At 50.0% G+C, this 20,129-nt stretch overlaps 1 protein-coding gene across 3 annotated transcripts in view; it reads left to right on the top strand.

Moving 5' to 3' along the window:
• The window catches only part of LOC136004282 (casein kinase II subunit alpha'-like), a 32,955-nt gene extending 13,077 nt beyond the window's left edge, over nt 1–19,878 (top strand). Inside the window, exons 3-11 of one of the 3 annotated variants that reach the window (XM_065660638.1) lie at nt 4,966–5,067; nt 6,448–6,498; nt 13,402–13,461; nt 15,567–15,650; nt 16,560–16,670; nt 16,881–16,982; nt 17,304–17,404; nt 18,066–18,214; nt 18,398–19,878. In XM_065660638.1, the coding sequence (XP_065516710.1) occupies nt 4,966–5,067; nt 6,448–6,498; nt 13,402–13,461; nt 15,567–15,650; nt 16,560–16,670; nt 16,881–16,982; nt 17,304–17,404; nt 18,066–18,214; nt 18,398–18,474 (837 nt within the window). In that variant the 3' untranslated portion in view covers nt 18,475–19,878. The remainder of the gene's footprint in view (nt 1–4,965; nt 5,068–6,447; nt 6,499–13,401; nt 13,462–15,566; nt 15,651–16,559; nt 16,671–16,880; nt 16,983–17,303; nt 17,405–18,065; nt 18,215–18,397) is intronic. The other 2 variants (XM_065660639.1, XM_065660641.1) reach the window with 2 other exon arrangements.
• The last annotated feature ends 251 nt before the right edge of the window (nt 19,879–20,129 follow it).

A 20,129-nucleotide genomic window follows, 5' to 3' on the forward strand; every position in this document is an offset into this window, starting at 1 on the left:
TAGAGATAAAGTACTGTCCACTTCTCTCGTTCAGCAATGTCCAGGGCCAGCTGGATGGCTTTCACCTCGGCAAACTGACTTGATTCGCCCTCTCCTTCAGCAGTTTCTGCAACTTGTTGCCGAGGACTCCATACGGCTGCCTTCCATCTCTGATGCTTTCCCACAATATGGCAGGACCCATCAGTAAACAAGGCATACTGTTTTTCACTTTCTGACAGTTCGTTATATAGTGGAGCCTCTTCAGCACGCATCACCTCCTCCTCTGGTGACATTCCAAAATCTTCGCCCTCTGGCCTGTCCCTGAAGACTTCTAGAATGCCTGGACGACTGGGATTTCCTATTCGAGCTCGTTGTGTAATTAGTGCAGCCCATTTACTCCATGTAGCATCAGTTGCATAGTGTGTAGAGGAGACCCTTCGTGCCCCACGTTGGGCACCAAAAAGAACTGTTGTGGTTTAAACCAATCCACACAGGTCGTCCACTCGCCCCCCCCCCCCCCCCCCCGACCTTCCCCACTCCCAGAGGGATGGGGAGGAGAATCAGGAGAATGTAACTCACACGGGTTGAGATAAGAACAACCCAGTAACTAAGGTATAACACAAATCACTGCTGCTACCGCCAATGATAATAGTGATAAGAGAAAATAACAAGAGAATATGATACCACTGCCGAATGAGTTCGACCCCCCCCCCCCCCCCCCCCGAAGAGAGAGTGTGCCCTTCCGGGTAACTCCCAGTTACCTCCCTGGGCATGATGTGCTGTGGTATGGAATACCTCTTTGGCTAGTTTGGGTCACGTGTCCTGTCTCTGCTTCGTCCCGGCCTCCCCTCGTCCCTGGCAGAGCATGAGACTCGCAGAGTCCTTGGTCAGAATAAACATTACTTAGCAACAATTAAAAGCAATCGGTGTTATCAGCTCTCTGCCCAGGCTGGAAGTCAAAACACAGAGCTTGCACCAGCTACTAAGAAGGAGCAAAATGGCTCCTGATAAACCCAGGACAACCATCCACAGCCACCTCACTTCAAGTTTGCCTGAGGAAGGAAGCAGTTTCCTGGGGAACTGGCTTGTGCTAGGACAGTGTTGTTGTTCTAAGGGTACCACTGTGGTTGAAGTAATTAAACTGCTCCCAGTGTAGACATTGTTAAACTGAGGTATGTCTTTTAGCCTCGTTTCCTATGGAAACAAGCCTTATGCAATCCTGCTGTCTGTCATCTTTTCTCCCCCTCTTCCCCCCTAGTAGTTTTTGCACTGGTTGGCCAATTTCAACCAGATGCGACAGAAGTCTCCAGGCTGTCAAGTTTCTACAGATTTCATGGAAATAGGTGTTTGCATGGAGCAGAGGGACTCTGCTGGAGCCTGTCTCACAGGGAAGGGCTACAGTGAGGGTTTGACTCATACTGGTCATTAGAGAATCCCAGCATGGAGGAAAGCTTTGAAATGCCTCTGCCATGGGAACAGATGGAGTTGGAGTCTGTACCAGTATAAAACGCTGCTTTGCAAACACAGGCAGATCAAACTCAGGAGTAGTTTATTTTGTCTATGTGCCTGCTCCATTCCTCTGCTGGAAGTCCTCCCAGGGCAGGGGGACTGAGCTGTGGTAGGAGAAACAACCTGAAACACTGCTTTTCGTAGCCTGGTTTAATAAAACAGTCTTAAATGAGTACTGTTAAAAATACTCTGGTTGCAAGGGCTGGTGTTTCAGAAGCTACCCCTGCTGGGAGAGGCAGATGGTTGGAGGCCATAATAGCTTCAGTTCACATTTAATCCATGCATGTTTGGAGTCAACATCCTTGGAGAGACAGATCAGGTGACTGGGAGATAGTTGTAGCAACACAGGCTTAATCCTGGTGCTTGGAGGATATGCTGCTGATTGCCTGTGGCTTCAGCAGTGCTGGGGTCTGGGGACAGGAAGGGAGTCAGCAGAGTTTCTCTGGTTGTGAACAGTTAGCTCCAGTGCAGTACTGGCTGTGTGCTGGAGTGGCGTTTGACTTGCCAGATGCAAGAGCTTGGCCTTGGAATCAGTTGCCAGGCAAAAACTGAGCCCCAGTGATGTGGTTTTGGGTAGTAGACAGCATTTGCAGTTATGGCTGGAGCAATGGTGTGGGACAGCACGTGGGTAGGAGGTGGCCTGTGGCTGGGTAGGCTGGTGGGTGAAAGCTGGGGCAGGGGAAGGTCAGCAGTCACCACTGTTTCCTCCTGCAGGTCTAAAATGGGAAAATCCTCCATTCCCCTGCATTGCTCCTGAGGAAACTTCCAGGCAATAGCTTTTCCTCTAAGCTGACATTCAGCCTGTGACATTTATCCATCCCCACCTCTTCCCTATTTACCTAGTGGCAGAACACCTCATCCTGAGCACTGGCTGCAGGCGGGGAGAGCACTGTGAGGATGTACTTCTTCCCCCTGCCATGAGTAAGGCTTCCCGTGCTCCCACCCTGTCCAGGGCTCATACCAGCATGGAGGCACTATAGCCTCGTGCAGACAACCCAGCCTGAGCTCTGTGCTACTGCAGCTAAGCAGGAAAACATGCAAACAGCGAGAAGCTTTGAACTTGCCCTCTTGCTGAGACAGTGTTTGCTGGAGTGTTTTCCCTCAGTGATGTTGGGGATGATCTGCAGGCATTTCATTGGAAAAAAAAACAAACAACCCCAACAAAACTTTTCTCCTTTTTTTCCAAAAAGTGATGATTCTGTCTGCTTGTGTCTTTTAATAAGCGAATTGTGGGTAGGGATAGATTCTTGGAGATCATGCAAGGTATCATTTTCCTGTCCTGAAAAAGGTGGAAACATGGGGAAGTGACTCGAAGACAGCATCTTCTGCCCCAGTGGGAGTGTTGGTTGCTATGAAAGGAGAAAGGGAAATCTCAGAAGGATATCCTCCCCTACCCACCTCATGCAAAAGGCCCATGAGATAACTTGAAGTACAATGGAGAAGGTATTTCAGAGTGAGCTTTGGGTCCTCCTGGCTGTCCTAGGCATGGTTTGAGCTCCCAGTACAGTGCAGGTGCTGCAGCAGAGAGGCTGGGTAAGCAGAGTAACCAAATTACATCTTCTAATTCCATCTTGGCCTTCTGATAAGATGAGTGCATGTGGGTGATGCAAGGGTGGTGTCTGTCCCTGTGCTGATGTAAATGAAATTAGTCACTAATGAAGCATCATTCAGAAATCATAGAATCCTCGACTGGTTTGTGTTGGAAGGGACCTTAAAGCTCATCCAGTTCCAACCCCCTGCCACAGGCAGGGACACCTTCCACTAGAGCAGGGTGCTCCAAGCCCTGTCCAGTCTGGCCTTGAGCACTGCCAGGGATGGGGCAGCCACAGCTTCTCTGGGCACCCTGTGCCAGTGCCTCAGCACCCTCACAGGGAAGAGCTTCTGCCTAAGAGTTCGTCTCAGTCTCCTCTCTGGCAGGTTAAAGCCATTCCCCTTGGCCTGTCACTTCTAGTTTCTATCCCCCTGCTGCTTCTCCCTGTCTGTGCAACCTCCTACCAGCTCCAGCTGTGTCTGGGTCCTGCCCCAGGCTGTTGGTCACCCCTTCCCCAGCTCTAACTGACAGCTGGTGGTCTTGCTACCATTTTCCACGGTGGTGTTACGAGGTGCTGATGCTCCCTGTGTCGGCATTGGTGTTATTTTTGGCACTCTGCTTCAGGCTGAGATTCTCATATTTTGGCTTGAAAGTCTAGCTCCTGCCTTTTAACTTGGAAGAGGAGAAGGGCAGGATTCAAATCTGAAGGTTTCAGCCACCTGAAAGAGCCTAGAAAGCATATTTTATCATTTAAACACCATATTTCCCACTATATAAAAAGCTTCTCTTCCTTTTCCCATCTGCTTGTACATTCCTGTGAGGGGTCTGAAAACAGGGATTGCCTTGGATTTGCCTGTGACGGGACTGTGAGTTGCCCCATTGGCACTCTGCAGCCTTCATTGAAGTGGGAGGCTGCAGCAGAGGCAAGGTGGTGAGCACAACCTGTTGAGTTCTTGTGGCTCCTTGTCCTTCACATCTGATAACATATGTCACTTTGGTAAGGTGCCTTGTACCTCTTTGCTCTTCCCTGTTGCTCCCCTCCTCATACAGCAGACTCCATGCTGAATAGTGAATGTTGTAGAAAGCAAAATGTCTGGAGAGGAAGGTTTTCATCAGCAAACCTCAGAGGTAGAGCAATGGCTTTACCAGTCCCTGTAGGATGGCTCTGCAGTGGTACCAGTGGTGCAGGAGGGGACGTTCCAGCTCTGCAGTGAAGGGCTGCTAGACCCCGTCACTTGCAACCAGTGATGCCCACACCGGTCACTAACCAAGGCTCACCTTCTAGCTGCTCTAAGCTGCCTTTTCTTCCAAGCAGGCACAGAGCTAGTGCTGTCCTGGGAGTGGATGCCCTGCCTTGGGAGCAGCTGGTCTTTGTCACTCTGTGTAGGGTGATGGCCAGAAAAAAGCTTACTTTGCAGAGGGAGTTCCTGGGTCTGTGCAGATTGGGTGTGTGCTCTTGGGGTGGTTGCATGCAGTTAGGTGTAGCAGTGTCTGAGCTTATGAGAAATCTTAGTGTTGGAGACTTTCAGGTTGTTGTTCCATTAGATTAAAGTACTTGTTGGGAAATGGTTTGGGATTAAGGAGTAAAGAACTGGTTTGTGCTGGTAAACAAAAGTTGAGATATGAGGTATACCATGCTTGTCCTGTGGCTCTAGATGCATAACACAGAATGAGTGTGCTGAGATTTCCACAGAGGAGTCTAGGATGCTTTTAACCACAGTTACTGGAGTCACAATTATGTTTGTCTGGAGTGGTTTGATTTTCCCCTGATGAGTGGAAAACTTTCACTGATTAGAGGGAAGTCCTAGTTCATGCTAAAGATGTCCCATGGTGAGGGTGGGAGCAGAGAGAGGAGGGAGGTGATATGATCCAGTCAAAAATGGTGGCAGAAATCGATGTTAATTTCTGAAAGAACTCTCACTTCTAATTTCTTTTGTCTATTTAAGCCAGTGAAAAAAAAGAAGATAAAACGCGAGGTTAAGATTCTGGAGAATCTACGTGGTGGCACCAACATCATTAATCTGGTTGACACTGTCAAGGATCCAGTGGTAGGTGCCCATGTGTTTCCTTCCCACCAGCTGCAGGCATGAGAAGCTGCCCCTTGGCTTCTGCTCTCAGCTTGGGTTATGTGCTGCTTGTGCCTTTGTGCAGCTGGGGGTGAGCGGTGTCCAGCTCATCAGGGTATCCTGAGGTGGGTTGCTTTGCATGGGCTCATGTTCCTCTCCATGTTCCCCAGACTCTTTTACACCCCTTCTGTGAGTTTTCCATGAGGGAAGAAGTTTTGTAGCCCTACAAATGTTGTGTAAGAAAGCAGAGCCTGTGGCCTTCTGACTTCTGTCTGGCATCTGGAAGTATCTCCTTGGGCAATTGGATATTAAGCACTTTTCATCCTTCTGGTTGCTGTCCTGCCTAGTGACTAGTGGATCATAGAATCATAGAACAGTTAGGGTTGGAAAGGACCTTAAGATCATCTAGTGCCAACCCCTCTGCCATGGGCAGGGACACCTCACACTAAACCATGTCACCCAAGGCTCTGTCCAACCTGACCTTGAACACTGCCAGGGATGGAGCATTCACAACTTCCTTGGGCAATCCAATCCAGTGCCTCACCACCGTCACAGTAAAGAACTTCCTCCTTACATCCAACCTGAACTTCCCCTATTTAAGTTTGAACCCATTGCCCCTTGTCCTACCACTACAGTCCCTGATGAAGAGTCCCTCCCCAGCATCCCTATAGCCCCCCTTCAGATACTGGAAGGCTGCTATGAGGCCCCAACTTCCTCAGCCTGTCTTCATACGGGAGGTGTTCCAGTCCCCTGATCATCCTCGTGGCCCTCCTCTGGACTTGTTCCAACAGTTCCATGTCCTTTTTATGTTGAGGACACCAGAATTGCACACAATACTCCAGGTGAGGTCTCACGAGAGCAGAATAAAGGGGCAGGATCACCTCCTTCAACCTGCTGGTCACACTCCTTTTGATGCAGCCCAGGATACGGTTGGCCTTTGTCTGCATTGTCACAATTACCCCATTCCTGGGAAGTTTATCTGAGTAGCAGCTGGCTGAGGTCTGTGACTCCAGCCTGCTGGCAGCCACAGAGAGGAAATGACACTGCTGTAACATGGCAGTCCTGGTGACCTTCCTTTTGTGATGGCTTGCAACACACTTTGCCTTGTCCGGTGCTGTCTCTGCTCTGGGGCATGAGGAAGAGTAGCACTGACCAAAATGCCATGTTCATGCTTGGTGTGGGGGGTCTCTGGAGCTTGCCTCTGTTTGCTGCAGGAGCAGGGCTGTGTTTCTCTCACTGTCCTGCTCCTGTCTCACTCTCTGAAGCGAGGGTTGGGCAGGAAGCAAAAGCTTTCTTGGGTCTCTTGGAGCAAACGAAGGTCAAGAGGGTGTTTTAAACCATGACTCTCTTTCTCTTTTGCAGTCAAAGACCCCTGCTCTGGTGTTTGAGTACATCAATAACACAGATTTTAAGGTGAGTCTGCCTGAGTGTGGAGAGCGGAGGCTTCCCGTTTCTGTTGAGTGCTGTGATCTTGGGCTGCCAGTTACTCCTTGAGGACTGTGGGGGGAGTTTGGAGTTTTCACCTATGTCAGCTTCACCTTCCTCCCTGTAAATTAGAAATCTGTAAACAGGCTCTAGATGAGAAGGAATAAAAAGCTGAATCTCCTCTCAACTTGGAGTAAGTTCAACAAGTTAGATATTTTTACTCCCCTCTCAATTTAGTAATTACTGTTGTGCTATATATTCAGCCCAAATTAATCCCTGTGCTGTGGTTCTCTATTTACAGCAGTGCAGTTGATGGAGTAGGTGACACCAGTTTGTGCTGGAATCCTTCAGACCTGGGGACTGTGGGGTGCAGAGGCTGGAGAGAACATCTCCCACTGCCCATGGGCCTGGTAGCAGGGGACTGAGCAGCCTTGAATACATCTGAAGAGCTTTTCTGCTTGCCTGAGCCTGCAGCATATTCCATGGCTCTTCAGATTTCTGGGGAGCTCTAAGGGGTATTATTCCTTCCCAAAATGAAGTGGGTCCTTCTCTGAGTGTAGCTACCACTGCCTGTGTGACTGAAATGCTTCTGGCTGACAGCAGTGAGCTGAACAACACAAGAAATATCTAATTAGCAGCTACACCTATTTCAATGGTATCTTTGCTTCCCCCATGTAAGTGCAGTGTTAAGTAGTAACTTGAGGCTGATGGCCAACAGGGACTCTGAACTGCAAAATGCAGGGCTGGGTGTCCATGGTAAGTCAGCTGTCCCAGACATGCTGTTGCATTAGAAACAGCTCTATGAGTTTGCAGCAGATCATTTCTAGGCTTTTAGGAGAGAGCCTGGCTCCTCAAGGAATCCCAGATTCACAGCTGTGCAAGTCCAAGACAGAAAGTATTGATGCTTCTGATGCTGATTGGTACAAAGCAGGAATAACTTGTCTTGGGAATGCAGACATGTCCCCCAGGGCAGACAGTATGGCTGTTCATGCTCAGAGCTTATTTGTAACCTTAGTTTCACTAGCTACATATGGGATGTGTGGGTTATTTGAGCTACATTCCCATGGGCTCTGCTGCCTCTTTTGGGTAGGTTATTGGGGCTATAGCTAACTGGCAGATTATTGAGTGTAATTGCAAATTACAGAGGGTACCTGTGGGTATCTTCCATAGAGGCTCCCAAGCTGTCTCTTCCTGTGCTCTGAAGTGCCCTTACCAAGCAGAAAACAGAGTAGGTGAGATGACTTGTGTTGGAGGTCTTGGCTTGCCCTATACCTCTATACGTGAAGCAGCCGGAGAGCACCCAGCTCCAGTCATTGTCCCCTCTACTCCACAGTCCTTATCTCCCTGAGCAGCCAAATTCTGCTGGAGTTAAGTGCCTGTGCCTCTCACTGGCAGATCGCCTTCAGGGTGCATGAGGGTTTACCAGGACAGCTTGTATACAGCAGGTTGCTGACTGCTTTACAGGATTGTGGTTTCCTCTGTCCTGTTGGCAGTAGTTGCTCACAAGCTTAGTTGTCTCCTGTCCAGCAGTTTCTTTCCTTCAATGTTACTATTTTTTGCTTACTGTTAATACCTTCACCCCTTTGCCCATTCAGATGGCAGGACATTGTTCATGTCTGGACACCTGGGAAAACAACTGCTGGGTTTCCTCAGTTCTCCGGAAGCTGTGGCTCTGTGGGGCCTAAGCAATGGCTGTGGATGATTCTGGATCAGAAGCACCAGCTTGTATTACACATGGTTTGGCTATTTTTAAATGGCAGTATAAATAGCAGATTTATGAGATATCTCCCCAGAGCTGATTACATTTTCTTAAGTTGCCTGGCTGGGTCCTTGTCATGATTTAAGCTTTAAGCCCAGCCAGTAACTCAGAACCCCGCAGCCGCTTGCTCTTCCCCTTCACTCGCTCGCCCCCTTCTTCCCCCCTGCTCCTGGAGGGATGGGGAGGAGAATGGAAAGAATGTAACTCCCATGGGTTGAGATAAGATCAGTCCAGTAACTAAGGTATAACACAAAACCACTACTGCTACCACCAGTAATAATAATGATAAAGGAAATAACAAGGGGAGAGAACATAAAACTAAAAAGGGAAGGGAAAACCCCCAGTAAACCCGAGTGATGCTCAATACAATTGCTCACCATGCACTGACTGATACCTAGCCCAACCCAAGCAGCAACCTGGGCCTTCTGGGTGACTCCCCCTAGTTTATATGCTGGGCATGAAGTGCTGTGGTATGGAATACCCCTTTGGCTAGTTTGGGTCAGGTGTCCTGTCTCTGCTTCCTCCTGGCTTCCCATGCCCCTCCTCCCTGGCAGAGCATGAGACTGAAAAGCCCTTGATCAGAGTAAGCATTACTTAACACACTGATGTTTTTAGTTGTTGCTATCAGCATTGTTCTCAGGCTAAAGTCAAAACCACAGCACTGCACCAGCTACTAGGATGGAGAAAAATAACTGTTACAGCTGAACCCAGGACAGTCCTGTCTGAAAGTGATGGCTCTGTACTTGCAGGGATGATGCTGATCATCCTTAGAACTAAACTAGTTCTAGGGATGATCAGTTCCATCCTTGGAACTAGACTACATATGTATCCTGCTGCATGAGGACCGCAGCTTGTGTACAGGGCTAGTGCGTCTCTTCAGACCTGCTGTATTAATTGTCATCTGGTAGCACTCAAGCTATCCCACAGTCATCTGCTTTAAATGAGAGCTGCACTGCAGGGCTTTGCAGTCAATTGAGTGAAATTAAATCAGTGAAATTAAATGGGTTTTGCTAATTGGTTTCAAACTAGCAATGAGATGACTGTCCTTCAACCACTACCAACTCTCTTGTTTTGTGTAGTCTGTGAGTGTACCTGGTACTGCACCTTCCGTTGCTCCAAAAGGGAAATTCCCTTGGGAAAGAAAGGGACAGAACCAGGTCTTCAGCAATTTCGGGTTGGGTTTGCTGTTTTGATCTTAAAACACACTAGCAAGTTTGCAGCTGAAGAAGAGATGGGCAAAAAAGGTGAGTAATGAAAGGTTGTTTCAGGATGTTCAGCCTGTTGGGAGTTGTGAGGACAGCAGGTTTTTGACTCAAGTCTTCCACGCTCCCTGCACCTCAGGCCAGGTTCCTGTGAGGGAAGTATGTGCTTTATTCTTGTACATCCAAGGTTAGTCCAAAAACAGTTGTTGCCCTGCACAGGCGATGCAGAAGTATGAGAGTTTCTCCTCCCTTGTGTGGCTGGCGTTGCTGCTGTGGCTGGGATGCTTTACCCCAAAGTAGTATCTCTGACAGCTTCTTGCAGCCACCCTGTTGCTTTGCAGATGCTGCTCCCTGCATATAGCCAGCTGTGTTGCTCACTCATAGAAAATAAGGGTTTAACTCCTGTCAGCCCCACAGAGAGGGGAAGCGTGTCTCTGCCTCCTCAGGCACTAATGGATCAGTCTACAATTAGAATCATAGAATCATAGAATAGTTAGGGTTGGAAAGGACCTTAAGATCATCTAGTTCCAACCCCCCTGCCATGGGCACGGACACCTCACACTAAATCATGTCACCCAAGGCTCTGTCCAACCTGGCCTTGAACACCGCCAGGGATGGAGCACTCACAACCTCCCTGGGCAACCCATTCCAGTGCCTCACCACCCTTACAGTAAAGAACTTGCTCCTTATATCCAATCTAAACTTCCCTTGTTTAAGTTTTAACTCATTACCCCTTGTCCTGTCACTACAATCCCTAATGAATAGTCCCTCCCCAGTATCCCTATAGCCCCCCTTCAGGTACTGGAAGGCTGCTATTAGGTCCCCACGCAGCCTTCTCTTCTCCAGGCTGAACAGCCCCAACTTCCTCAGCCTGTCTTCATACGGGAGGTGCTCCAGTCCCCTGATCATCCTCGTGGCCCTCCTCTGGACTTGTTCCAACAGTTCCATGTCCTTTTTATGTTGAGGACACCAGAACTGCACACAGTACTCCAGGTGAGGTCTCATGAGAGCAGAGTAGAGGGGCAGGATCACCTCCTTCGACCTGCTGGTCACGCTCCTTTTGATGCAGCCCAGGATATGTTTGGCTTTCTGGGCTGCGAGCACACACTGCTGGCTCATGTTCATTTTCTCATCGATCAGCACCCCCAAGTCCTTCTCTGCAGGGCCGCACTGAATCTCTTCTTTGCCCAGTCTGTAGCTGTGCCTGGGATTGCTCCGACCCAGGTGTGTGTTACCTTGTTCGTCCCCTGCAGAACTGTGAAGCTGTTCTGGGTGGGGACATCAAATTTAGGAGGAAGTCCCTTGGTTTTAATTGTCCTCTTCCTTCTTTTTTTGTTACTAGTTCCCAGCTTCCTGGGTTAATGACCTCTTTTCCTGCATGAACTTGAGGCCCCTGCACAGTTTGGGCCTGGAGCAAGCAGTCCTGCTTCCTTTCAGCTTCCCTGGCATCTTTTAGTCTATTGACAGTGTCCTGCAGCTTCTCACTTCAGCATTTGACTGGCAATGGTCTATGATAACCTGTTTAAATCTACCGTTGTCCCTCCTGGTGCTGCCCCCTGTGAGTCCCTGCTTGCTGCTGGCTCCTGGGCAAGTCCTGTTTAGGATTTGAGGCTCCCTCAGTGGCTCTTGCCACTCTGAGTTAAGGCTCCTGGACGCTGAGCTTCCCCCTGTTCAGGTGTTGAAGGCATCCTCTTTCGAGCTACTCACCTCAGCAATTGACCCAGTTGCCAAGTTACATGGTGTGTGCCAAAATATCACCTAAAGCTGGAGAGTAGAGGCTGCCTGTGGGTGAGTTTGGCCTTTCCTCTTGCTCTGTATAGCAAAAGGAGACCAGCCCATACCTCCCGATACCTTGTGTTTGTGTGCTGGCAAACTACCTGGGCAGATGTTTGAGCTGGGTCTGAGTGATGTCCACAGTGATGTTTCTGATAGTTTTCTGATAGAGCAGAGCATGGGACACGTCTGTAAAGGAGGTATCTGCTCTGCCCTGCTAGGCTGGGCAAAGGGGATTTGGAGCCCACTGTCAGCCTTGGGGCAGCTGCTGTGTGGGACCTACTTGCAGCGGAAACCTTGGTTCTGTTCTTCAGAGCCTTGTGTATTCAGGACTGTATCCTGCAACACATGGAGCCTAGGTGTTGCTAATCACACTGTCTGCACAGTGTGCAGGTCAGAGGTGCTGGGTTTCACAGACAGCTCTTCCATGGAGGTCTGTTTAAAGCTGGTTCCTCAACGGCTGCCTCTGCTAAAGGCTGTGAGTCAGAGAAGCAACTGCATTGTGGGCCTGGGAAGAAAGGCATTGGTGAGCTCCCTTCCATCCCTCCCTGCTTGCAAGTAGCGAGAGGCAGAGGAGACAGGGAATGGGGAAAATGAGGTCTGGCCTTGTTCTGCCACTGCCTCTCCAGCCCTCCTCCTTCCTCAGGTGCATTGATGTTGCCAGGTGAAGTTGAACAGGGTGTTGATTCCCAAAAAGACATGTTTTAAGCATGTGTCCCTCCCGTAGTGTTTGTTACCCAAGCAAGCCATTTAAACAAAGTCCTGGAAGGGCTTAGTTGTCATCTGCTGGCTGTGGGTCGTGCACCACAGCCATGCACAACCAGGTCAAGAAATCTATCCCTGCTGTAGCTTGTGGCTATGTCTTTTATGCTCCCTGCTCACTTGCTTCAGTGGGTTGCTCAGAAGCATTAGGATCATCCCAGCTCATGAGGATACAGTGCAGCTTGTGGCCTGGAGGCTGGTAAAGCTCTGTGTGTGTGATGCTTGTGTGTTGTCAAATGATTTCCCAGAGCAATACTGGGTGGGGGTGGGGGGCTGTTTGGAGCTGGCCCTAAGTAAGGCAGGATCCTGAGGATCTCAGCATGGGCTGGGGGGGGGATCCAGGTCTAGAGCTGCTTTCTTGGAACGTGAATTTCAGTTCCCTGCTCTGGGATTTTTCCTGAAGCTTCCAAGTGGTGCCATGATGGCAGCTGGCTCCAGTTCTGATGCAGTTGGTGATTTGACTGAGCTGTGGGATGATCTTTGTCTGTTGGGAAGGGCAGAGAGGTCTGGTCCTGCTGCAGCCCTGTGACTCTCTCACCTTGCCCTACCTGTGTGAGAGCACAGTCCAGGGGTCAGGCTGGCACTGCTGCCAGTGACAGAGTGGATGGCAAACCTGGAGCCAGTTATGACTTGGCGTGGGAGCAGCAGGGTGATGAGGTCTCCAGTGACAGTGCTGGTGGCATAGTGCAGGTTAAATTGCAGGAGTAGCTGCAGGAGGACACAGAGCAGAGGAGGGTAGCAAATGTGTGCTGGCAACAAACATGTCCCTGAGACTGAGCTGAGCTCTCCTTGGCCCCACAAGCATTCCTGTACTGTTGAGTTGCATTAGCCTTTATTCTGGGATAGAGGGGAGCCTCTGAGGCTGTCTCTACCTTTTGTGTTTCCCCACCCTATGCTCCTTTAGGTTAAAGTTTTCCTCTTCCCTGCCCCACCTTGAGCACTTGGAAACCTTGCCCGTGTGTTCCCAACCTGCCTCCTCTGAATGGAGTTACAGATGTTGTCAAGTCACTGTGGTGACTTTGCATGTGAACTGAGAGTTGAGATCATCTGTGCCAACCCAGTGTGCTCTGAAAGGCATGCTCTTTCCTCCTTGAACAGGCAGCCTGCCTGTCTCCTGCTGGAAAGAAGTCATGGCAGGGCTGAATGATTCCAGTAGTATTTCACGGGGTCTCTCGCACCCTGTCTGGATTCCCTAGTGTGTAGCCCTGGCAGGTCTGAGACCAGGACAAGCCCTTGGGAGCAGCAGCATTCACAAGGGATCTGTAATGGGGTCAGTGATAAGAGGCAAGTGGGGTACAGGACATAAAATTAATCTAAATCTCTTGTATTTATTAATGTCAAGTATTTATTTTTGTTTCTCCTTTTTTTCTTCCTCCCTCCCCAAATTTGTTTTAGCAACTGTACCAGATCCTGACAGACTATGATATTCGGTTTTATATGTATGAGCTGCTGAAGGTGAGTGGCATTGCATGTGGAAGTCTGGACGGGGACACCAGGAATGAGAGAGGTAGTAGCAGGGCACATGGGGCACTGCTACTAAACAGTTGCCTCTCATGTTCAGTGCAGAATCCATGTCTCATAACCTGGGAAGGTTTGGGAAGAGATCTGGTTATCTAGCTTGTTGCTATGAGGTATTGCAGCTGAACTGGGAACCTTTGGTCATTTCCAAAAGTGTCCGATTCTCTGGGGTCTGTTTTTTCCCTGTGGAGCATTTGTAATTATTAGATACCAGGTAGAGCTGTGCTTGGTCCCTGTGTTTCTAGCACTGTTGGGCTGCTATGAGGAAAATCAATTCCCTCCCAGCCAGACCCAGTACAAACATTGGGAGGTATTTGCAGGGCTGGGGAACTGGGGACTCTTCAGCATGCTGAGGAGAGCAGGAGGGATTGCCACCTCCAGGCTTGCTTCTGCTGCAGTATTCAAATAGGTGTCTTCTGCCCACTTGGTCTTTAGACCCCTACATCTCTGGGTAAGGGATCTAGGACACTTCAAGCCCAAGTTGTGGTCACAGAACCCCCATGAATGTGGTCTTGGGGAATGAAGCTTCTGTTTCTGCTAGCTGTTATGTGTTGATATAACACTGGTGTTTTTCCTTTGAGGCCTCCCAGCCAAGGCTTTCCCTGCCCCTCTGATGAAGGGGGCAGGAATTTAGGGTGCCCTAAATACTTCCTCTTGACTAGCCTGGTTTGCACCTCCCCATGGAAATGCTCATGGAGTCACACGGCAGATCTGAGATCTGATGCACTGCCCCTCTGGGGTCTGCAGCCACAGGCCATGGGAGACAGCAGGATATAGGGAGAGCTTACAGGTTTTGGCTAATCCCAGGGCTCTTCTGTGCTGACCTGCTGGAGCAGCAGCTGGGTTGTGTCAGGTCCCAGTAGGGCCTCAGGACTTTGGGCTGGCACTTTGCAGGCACCCTGCCTCTGGAAATGTGTAGGACAGGCTAGGGAAAGCCCTTTGTGCTTCAGGGCTTCATGACTGCAGATTTCCTGCAGTACATCTAGTGGCCTTGAGGAAGGCTTTCTTCTCTGCAGTCTTAAGCTTGCTGCACCTGCCTGCAAGGGGAAGACCTTCCTACTGAGGGCAGCCCTGGATTAGAGTGGGAAGGGTGGTGAGGTTTAGATGATCCAGCCTTGAGACAAGCAAGACACTAGAACAGCTTCATCCCTGAAAACAGTCTGTCTGACCTGTTACAGATTTCCTGTACTGGAGATCCCAGGACTGCCATTTGCTGTGACTCCTGTTGGCTGTGAGGCCACGTGTCAGTGCAGGGATATCCCTGAGGCCTTGCTGTGATGGAAGCTGCTGCCTCCTCTGCTTCCTGCTGCAGCTGGGGCCCAAGGACAACATTACATCCCTGGCACTGATGTCTTGGATATTGAATGACTGCAGGCTGTACCCTCCTTCTGTGCTGCTGGAGGTCTCAGAGCATCTGATAGATGTTGATGGATGAGTGTCCCTCCCCCTTGGAGATGGGAAAACAACATTCTCACCCCTTTGCTCAATGTAACAGCTGAAGGAGGGTGAATGGTGCAAAGTCATAGAGCTGGAGAGCTTGCATACTCCTGCCTTCAAGCTTTAGGTAGCTTTGCTCGCCCTCACATGCCATCACTTGCCTTTTGTAAGTGCAGGTTTGGCTTAAATGAGCAGGGCAGAGGTGATTTTCTAGCTTAAGTGTGTTTTGGGACATGGGTGGAAAGCAGCACTTGAAGGCCATAAAGTCTATGTATGTAAGAATCATCCTTTCCTGGGGAATAGAGCGGAACCTAGGAAGCACAGTGCTCACCAGGCTGGAGCACTGTGATGCCTCTCTGCATCGTGTTCTTCAAAGACTATGCAGGGAGCACAGTTCCAGGATCTGGGACTGCAGTAGGACACATCTTGTTGCCAGCTTGTCAATTACTCATGTACAGCATAAGAGGTGAAGATGCCAGTTTCTCATGCCAAGGTTGCAGCACTTGCTGTGCACAGGGCAGTCGTGCCCCTGGCTGAGAACTGAACGTTCTACTGCTGTGCCCATGGTTACAGACTTGTCTAATGTATATGCTTGTGTGTGCCAGGCCCTGGATTACTGTCACAGCATGGGGATCATGCACAGGGACGTCAAACCCCACAACGTCATGATAGACCACCAGCAGAAAAAGGTACTGTGGCACCAGGGCTTACAAGCAGGGGGTTTCCAGGGAAACTGGAAACTCTGCCACCTCTGTACCTATAGCCTGGGCAGCTGGACTTACCCTTGTAACCTTTCTTTACCACCTCCCCTCCACTGTTCCGCTGCAGGAGATGGCCAAAGGCCCACTGGGGGGCACCACAGTGGGAGTCCATAGTTTAGAAGTTGTTCTTCACCCCAGCCAAGCACGCTGGGTTTCTTTGCTGAGAGGAGTAGGTCTGGGCCATCAGTCTCCAGCTGGGGAGGCTGCAGAGACCCTGGGCAGAAGGAGGGTGGCCTTGTCTGAAATACATGTGAATGTTTTTCCTTAGGGAACATAAGCTCATCCTATAGTACTGTGGTGGCTGTACAGGCAAGGTGAGGTTTATGAGGGGGAAATCTCTTCCTAGACCTGCTGTCCTTCAGTAATGCAGCAGGTTGTTCATCCCTGGACTGTGAAGGAGATGGTCTGGCTTGCAGGATGTAGTGAGCCCCCTCCTACCTTGTTTCTTGCTTTCAGTCCCCAGTTAAGATCAACTCTGCCTTTGGGCCAGTGCCTCTCAACAGCAGGATAAGACTGTGAATAGGCTTTTGCCTGTTCCCTGGTGCACAAGGACCTGTCTGCTGTGGCTGCTGGTGCTGGTGAGGATCCAGTTGCCTGGCAGTACCAGTGTGCTTGGACTCAGGCAGAGGAGCTCTCAAAGCTGGGCTTTGCCCCAGCAGCTGGTGATGGGGGAAGAGACTGACCAGAGCTCTAAGAGCATCTCCTGTCCTCAGAGCACCTCCCTGCATCCCAGGCTCCACACGAGCATCACAGCATTGAGAGGGTTGGCCAGTGCGGCTTCACCTAACAGGCTCGTCCTGGGGCTCCTGACTCTGTGTCTCTTTATTGCATGTTCAGCTGCGGCTCATAGACTGGGGTTTGGCCGAATTCTACCACCCAGCTCAGGAATACAATGTCCGTGTGGCCTCTAGGTACTTCAAAGGACCAGAGCTGCTTGTGGACTACCAAGTAAGAGTCTGCCTCCTCCTTCCTAGCCAGTGATACCACTTGCAGCTGCACTTTGGCCACATTTGGGGTGTCTGGTTGTGTCTGCCAGGGCATTACCTGGGTTGTAAAGAGGCTGGCTGTGAAGTGAAAAGGCTGAGGTTGCCTGTGCAGCTGGGGAACCGGGCTGTGGTGAGCATGCCTCTTCTCACAGCTTCTCCTTTTTTCCCTCAGATGTATGACTACAGCTTAGACATGTGGAGTTTAGGTTGTATGCTGGCAAGCATGATCTTCCGAAAGGAGCCTTTCTTCCACGGCCAGGACAATTATGACCAAGTAAAGACTTTGCTACCTGGCTTATTCCATGAGATGTTTGTCACCACCTCATCTCTGTGTGTACAGTGGGGAGGTTCTGGGGATCAGACCACCAGGCTGGGAGGATGTTGCTATGTGCTTAGTTAAGCCATCTGGGATTATGCTTCACTGGCTTCTGTAGGAGACTTGTTTTCTGCACGTGTTGCAAAAACAAGTTTCAAGGAAGATATTCCTTCCATCTGGGATGTTTCCAGAAGGAGAGCTCCTTAGATTTGGGTAGCTCTGCCTCTGCAAAAGAGTGGTGGCCTGTCCTGCTCCCTCTCAACATGCCTTTTGTTCCAGCTGGTTCGCATCGCAAAGGTCCTGGGCACAGATGAGCTGTATGGGTATCTCAAGAAATACCACATAGAACTGGACCCACACTTCAATGATATCCTGGGCCAGTAAGTGGAGAAGCAAAATGCTGCCTTTTTTCTTTGTAACACAGAGGTAAACAGATGTCCATCCCCTTGAAGGACTCTCAGAAAAGGCCTGCTTTGATCTTCAGGGTCATAGTGCTGTTTGCAGGCCTCTGTCTGGCTGCTCATGTCATCTTAGGAGGTCACTGAAATGCAGACTTTTTGCTCTTGCCTCTCCCATGATCCACGAGCTATCCCGTTTCTTTCTTCTCTTGCTCATTGACATTCTAGAAGTGGAGATGTAGACACTGGAGTTGAGTGCGGGCTGAGGGGCTAAACATCTCCCAGATGAGGTTTCTGGAAAGGACAAGAGGTGGGTGGCATAGCAAGGACAGCTCCCGGCAAGCTGGCTGGGAAGCCAGAGCACTTCTGCTCCCAAGGGTATCATCCTGCCTGCTGCATCCTGTTGTCTAGGCCCTGTAGGCAGAAGGGAATATGCAATATTGGGCCTTTCCCAGGTGTAGGACATCCACACAACAGTATACATAAAGAAGAGGGCTCCCCCCCTTTGGCAAGTGCTTGCTGAGCAGTAGCTTGTGCAGGGAAGAGCTGTAGCAGAGTCTGTTGTAGCCCTGTCTTCTCAGAGGTGGATAGTGGCAGGGCTGTGCTGGTGGGATCTGGGCAGTGACTGCTGGTCCCTTTGTAGGCATTCCCGGAAGCGCTGGGAGAACTTCATTCACAGTGAGAACAGACACCTGATCAGTCCTGAAGTTCTAGACCTCCTGGACAAGCTCCTGAGATATGACCATCAACAGAGGCTGACCGCCAAGGAGGCGATGGACCACCCCTATTTCTGTGAGTGTGGAGAAGCCAGGATGGAGAGGGGTCTCTGTGGGGCAAATTCCAGCTCCCTGCTCTGTGAAAGCCTTGGCAGCTCTGTGGGTTTTGAGGGCAGTTCTCTGGAAGGGTTTGCCAGGGTGGAGCTTCCGCTTTATTAAATGCTGTTTCCCCTTCCTGCCCGGTCCTGGTCTCCTGCAGATCCAGTGGTGAAGGAGCAGTCCCAGCCCAGCTCAGAAAATGCTGTGCTCTCCAGTGGCCTGACAACAACACGATGAAGTCTAGAAAACAACATTTAATTCAAGGTGTTTACAAATAAAAGCAAAACCTTCGGTCACACAGTGAAGGGAAAAGAACCAAGGACACCCCCCCCCCTTCCCCTCCCCTTTATACTTGGCAGAAATCTAACCTGGGGGGGGGGTGTCATAAACCTCAGTTCCTCTCTGGTGGTTGTGGCTAATGTAACTCTAAACATGTGGTACCAAAGCCCTGGGCAGATGGTCTTGCAAGAGCTAAACATGTAGTGATATCCCCAGGGCTCAACACAACTGATTCTGGTTCACATCTCTACGGATCCTTCTCCTCCTTCTCAGTCCAGCCTTCCCTAGCACACTGGTGGGGACAAATTGGTCCTTCCACCATCAGCCCTTAACATGCCTCTTTCTTAACATGCCTTTCTGACTTGTAGACTGGAACCAAATTCAGGCTGGGGGTCAGCAGGTGCAACTCTTGTTTGGTGGTCCAAGTCCTACTGCTCACTCTGGGCTTGAATTTGGCCCTTGAATTCCAGTTTCAGTTGTTGAATACTGGGGTGGTTGGGGAGAGGTTCAACAAAAACCAGCCTCACAAACCCAGCAGCATCTCAGGATTGGTTTGGAGCATTAAAACAAAGGTGCTGATCCATGTTTCTGGGAAGAGATGAGATTCCCCTCTCCAGGTATGTTTGACAAGGGCTCTCTCTGAGAGGAAACTCAATAGACCTGCTTTGGAAACTTGTGAATGTGAGGGCTACTCTTGAGGCCAGAGAGAGGAGGGACTGTCCAGACATTCCCACTGAGCTCAGGAAAATCAGTGTTGCAAGATTTCTTGTGCTAGGTGTGCAACCATGTACCTCATGACGTGGCTGCCATGAAAATTCATGCCAGAGCACAGTTCTGGAGCAGTTCAGCGCTGTAGGATGGAGGAGTGGAGAGAGGAGGCCAGGGAGGGGGAAGGATCAGCAAGCAGCAGCATGGTCTGTTGGGGAGGGGGTTGTGCAGCTACTGATCCAGGACTTGGGATCCCACCTCCTGTTTTAACCAAGCCAACCATTTGTTGAATTCTGGGGTGCCAATCCTGTTGCGGGGGGTGGGGGGTTCATCTTGTGGGTTCTTTAATCAGATCCCTCGATGGCTTTACAGCTCCACAGTTCACAGTTGCCTCCTCTACTTGTTCTGTGACTTCATCAAGTGGTTCTGGTGACACTCAAACCTAGAAGCTGGAGAGTGTTTTCCTACCAGCACCTAAACACAGAATTTCCTTCTGCAGCATTGGTGAAAGAGTTGATTTTTCTATAAGGTTGCAATGTTTCTATTTCACACAACTGTTTACATTCCATATTTCAATAAAGTTCTATTGGCATCGATAGCAGGTCAATCCATTTGTATAATTCACCAAAACAAATAAATATCTATATGTCTGAACATCTGCAGTCTCCAGTCTATGGGATAGCCAGAAGGAGTGAGAGCTGAAGGCATGGCCTCCTCGAGAAGGTCAGGTTGGCTCTTCCAGGCCCTCTTGTCTGACTATTTTGGGATCGCTTAGTCTTTGGTTGCAGTTTTTCATGCTGTCAGCTCTGAGGCTTTCACTTTGTCAGGTTGTCTCTCCTTGTATGGGGCCACAGAGGAGGTGCAAGGGTTTGGGGTCAGCTCTTGTGGTACGTTGGACTGCAGCA

This window comes from Lathamus discolor, chromosome W (genome assembly GCF_037157495.1).
Source record: "Lathamus discolor isolate bLatDis1 chromosome W, bLatDis1.hap1, whole genome shotgun sequence".
Taxonomy (NCBI): Eukaryota; Metazoa; Chordata; class Aves; order Psittaciformes; family Psittacidae; genus Lathamus; species Lathamus discolor.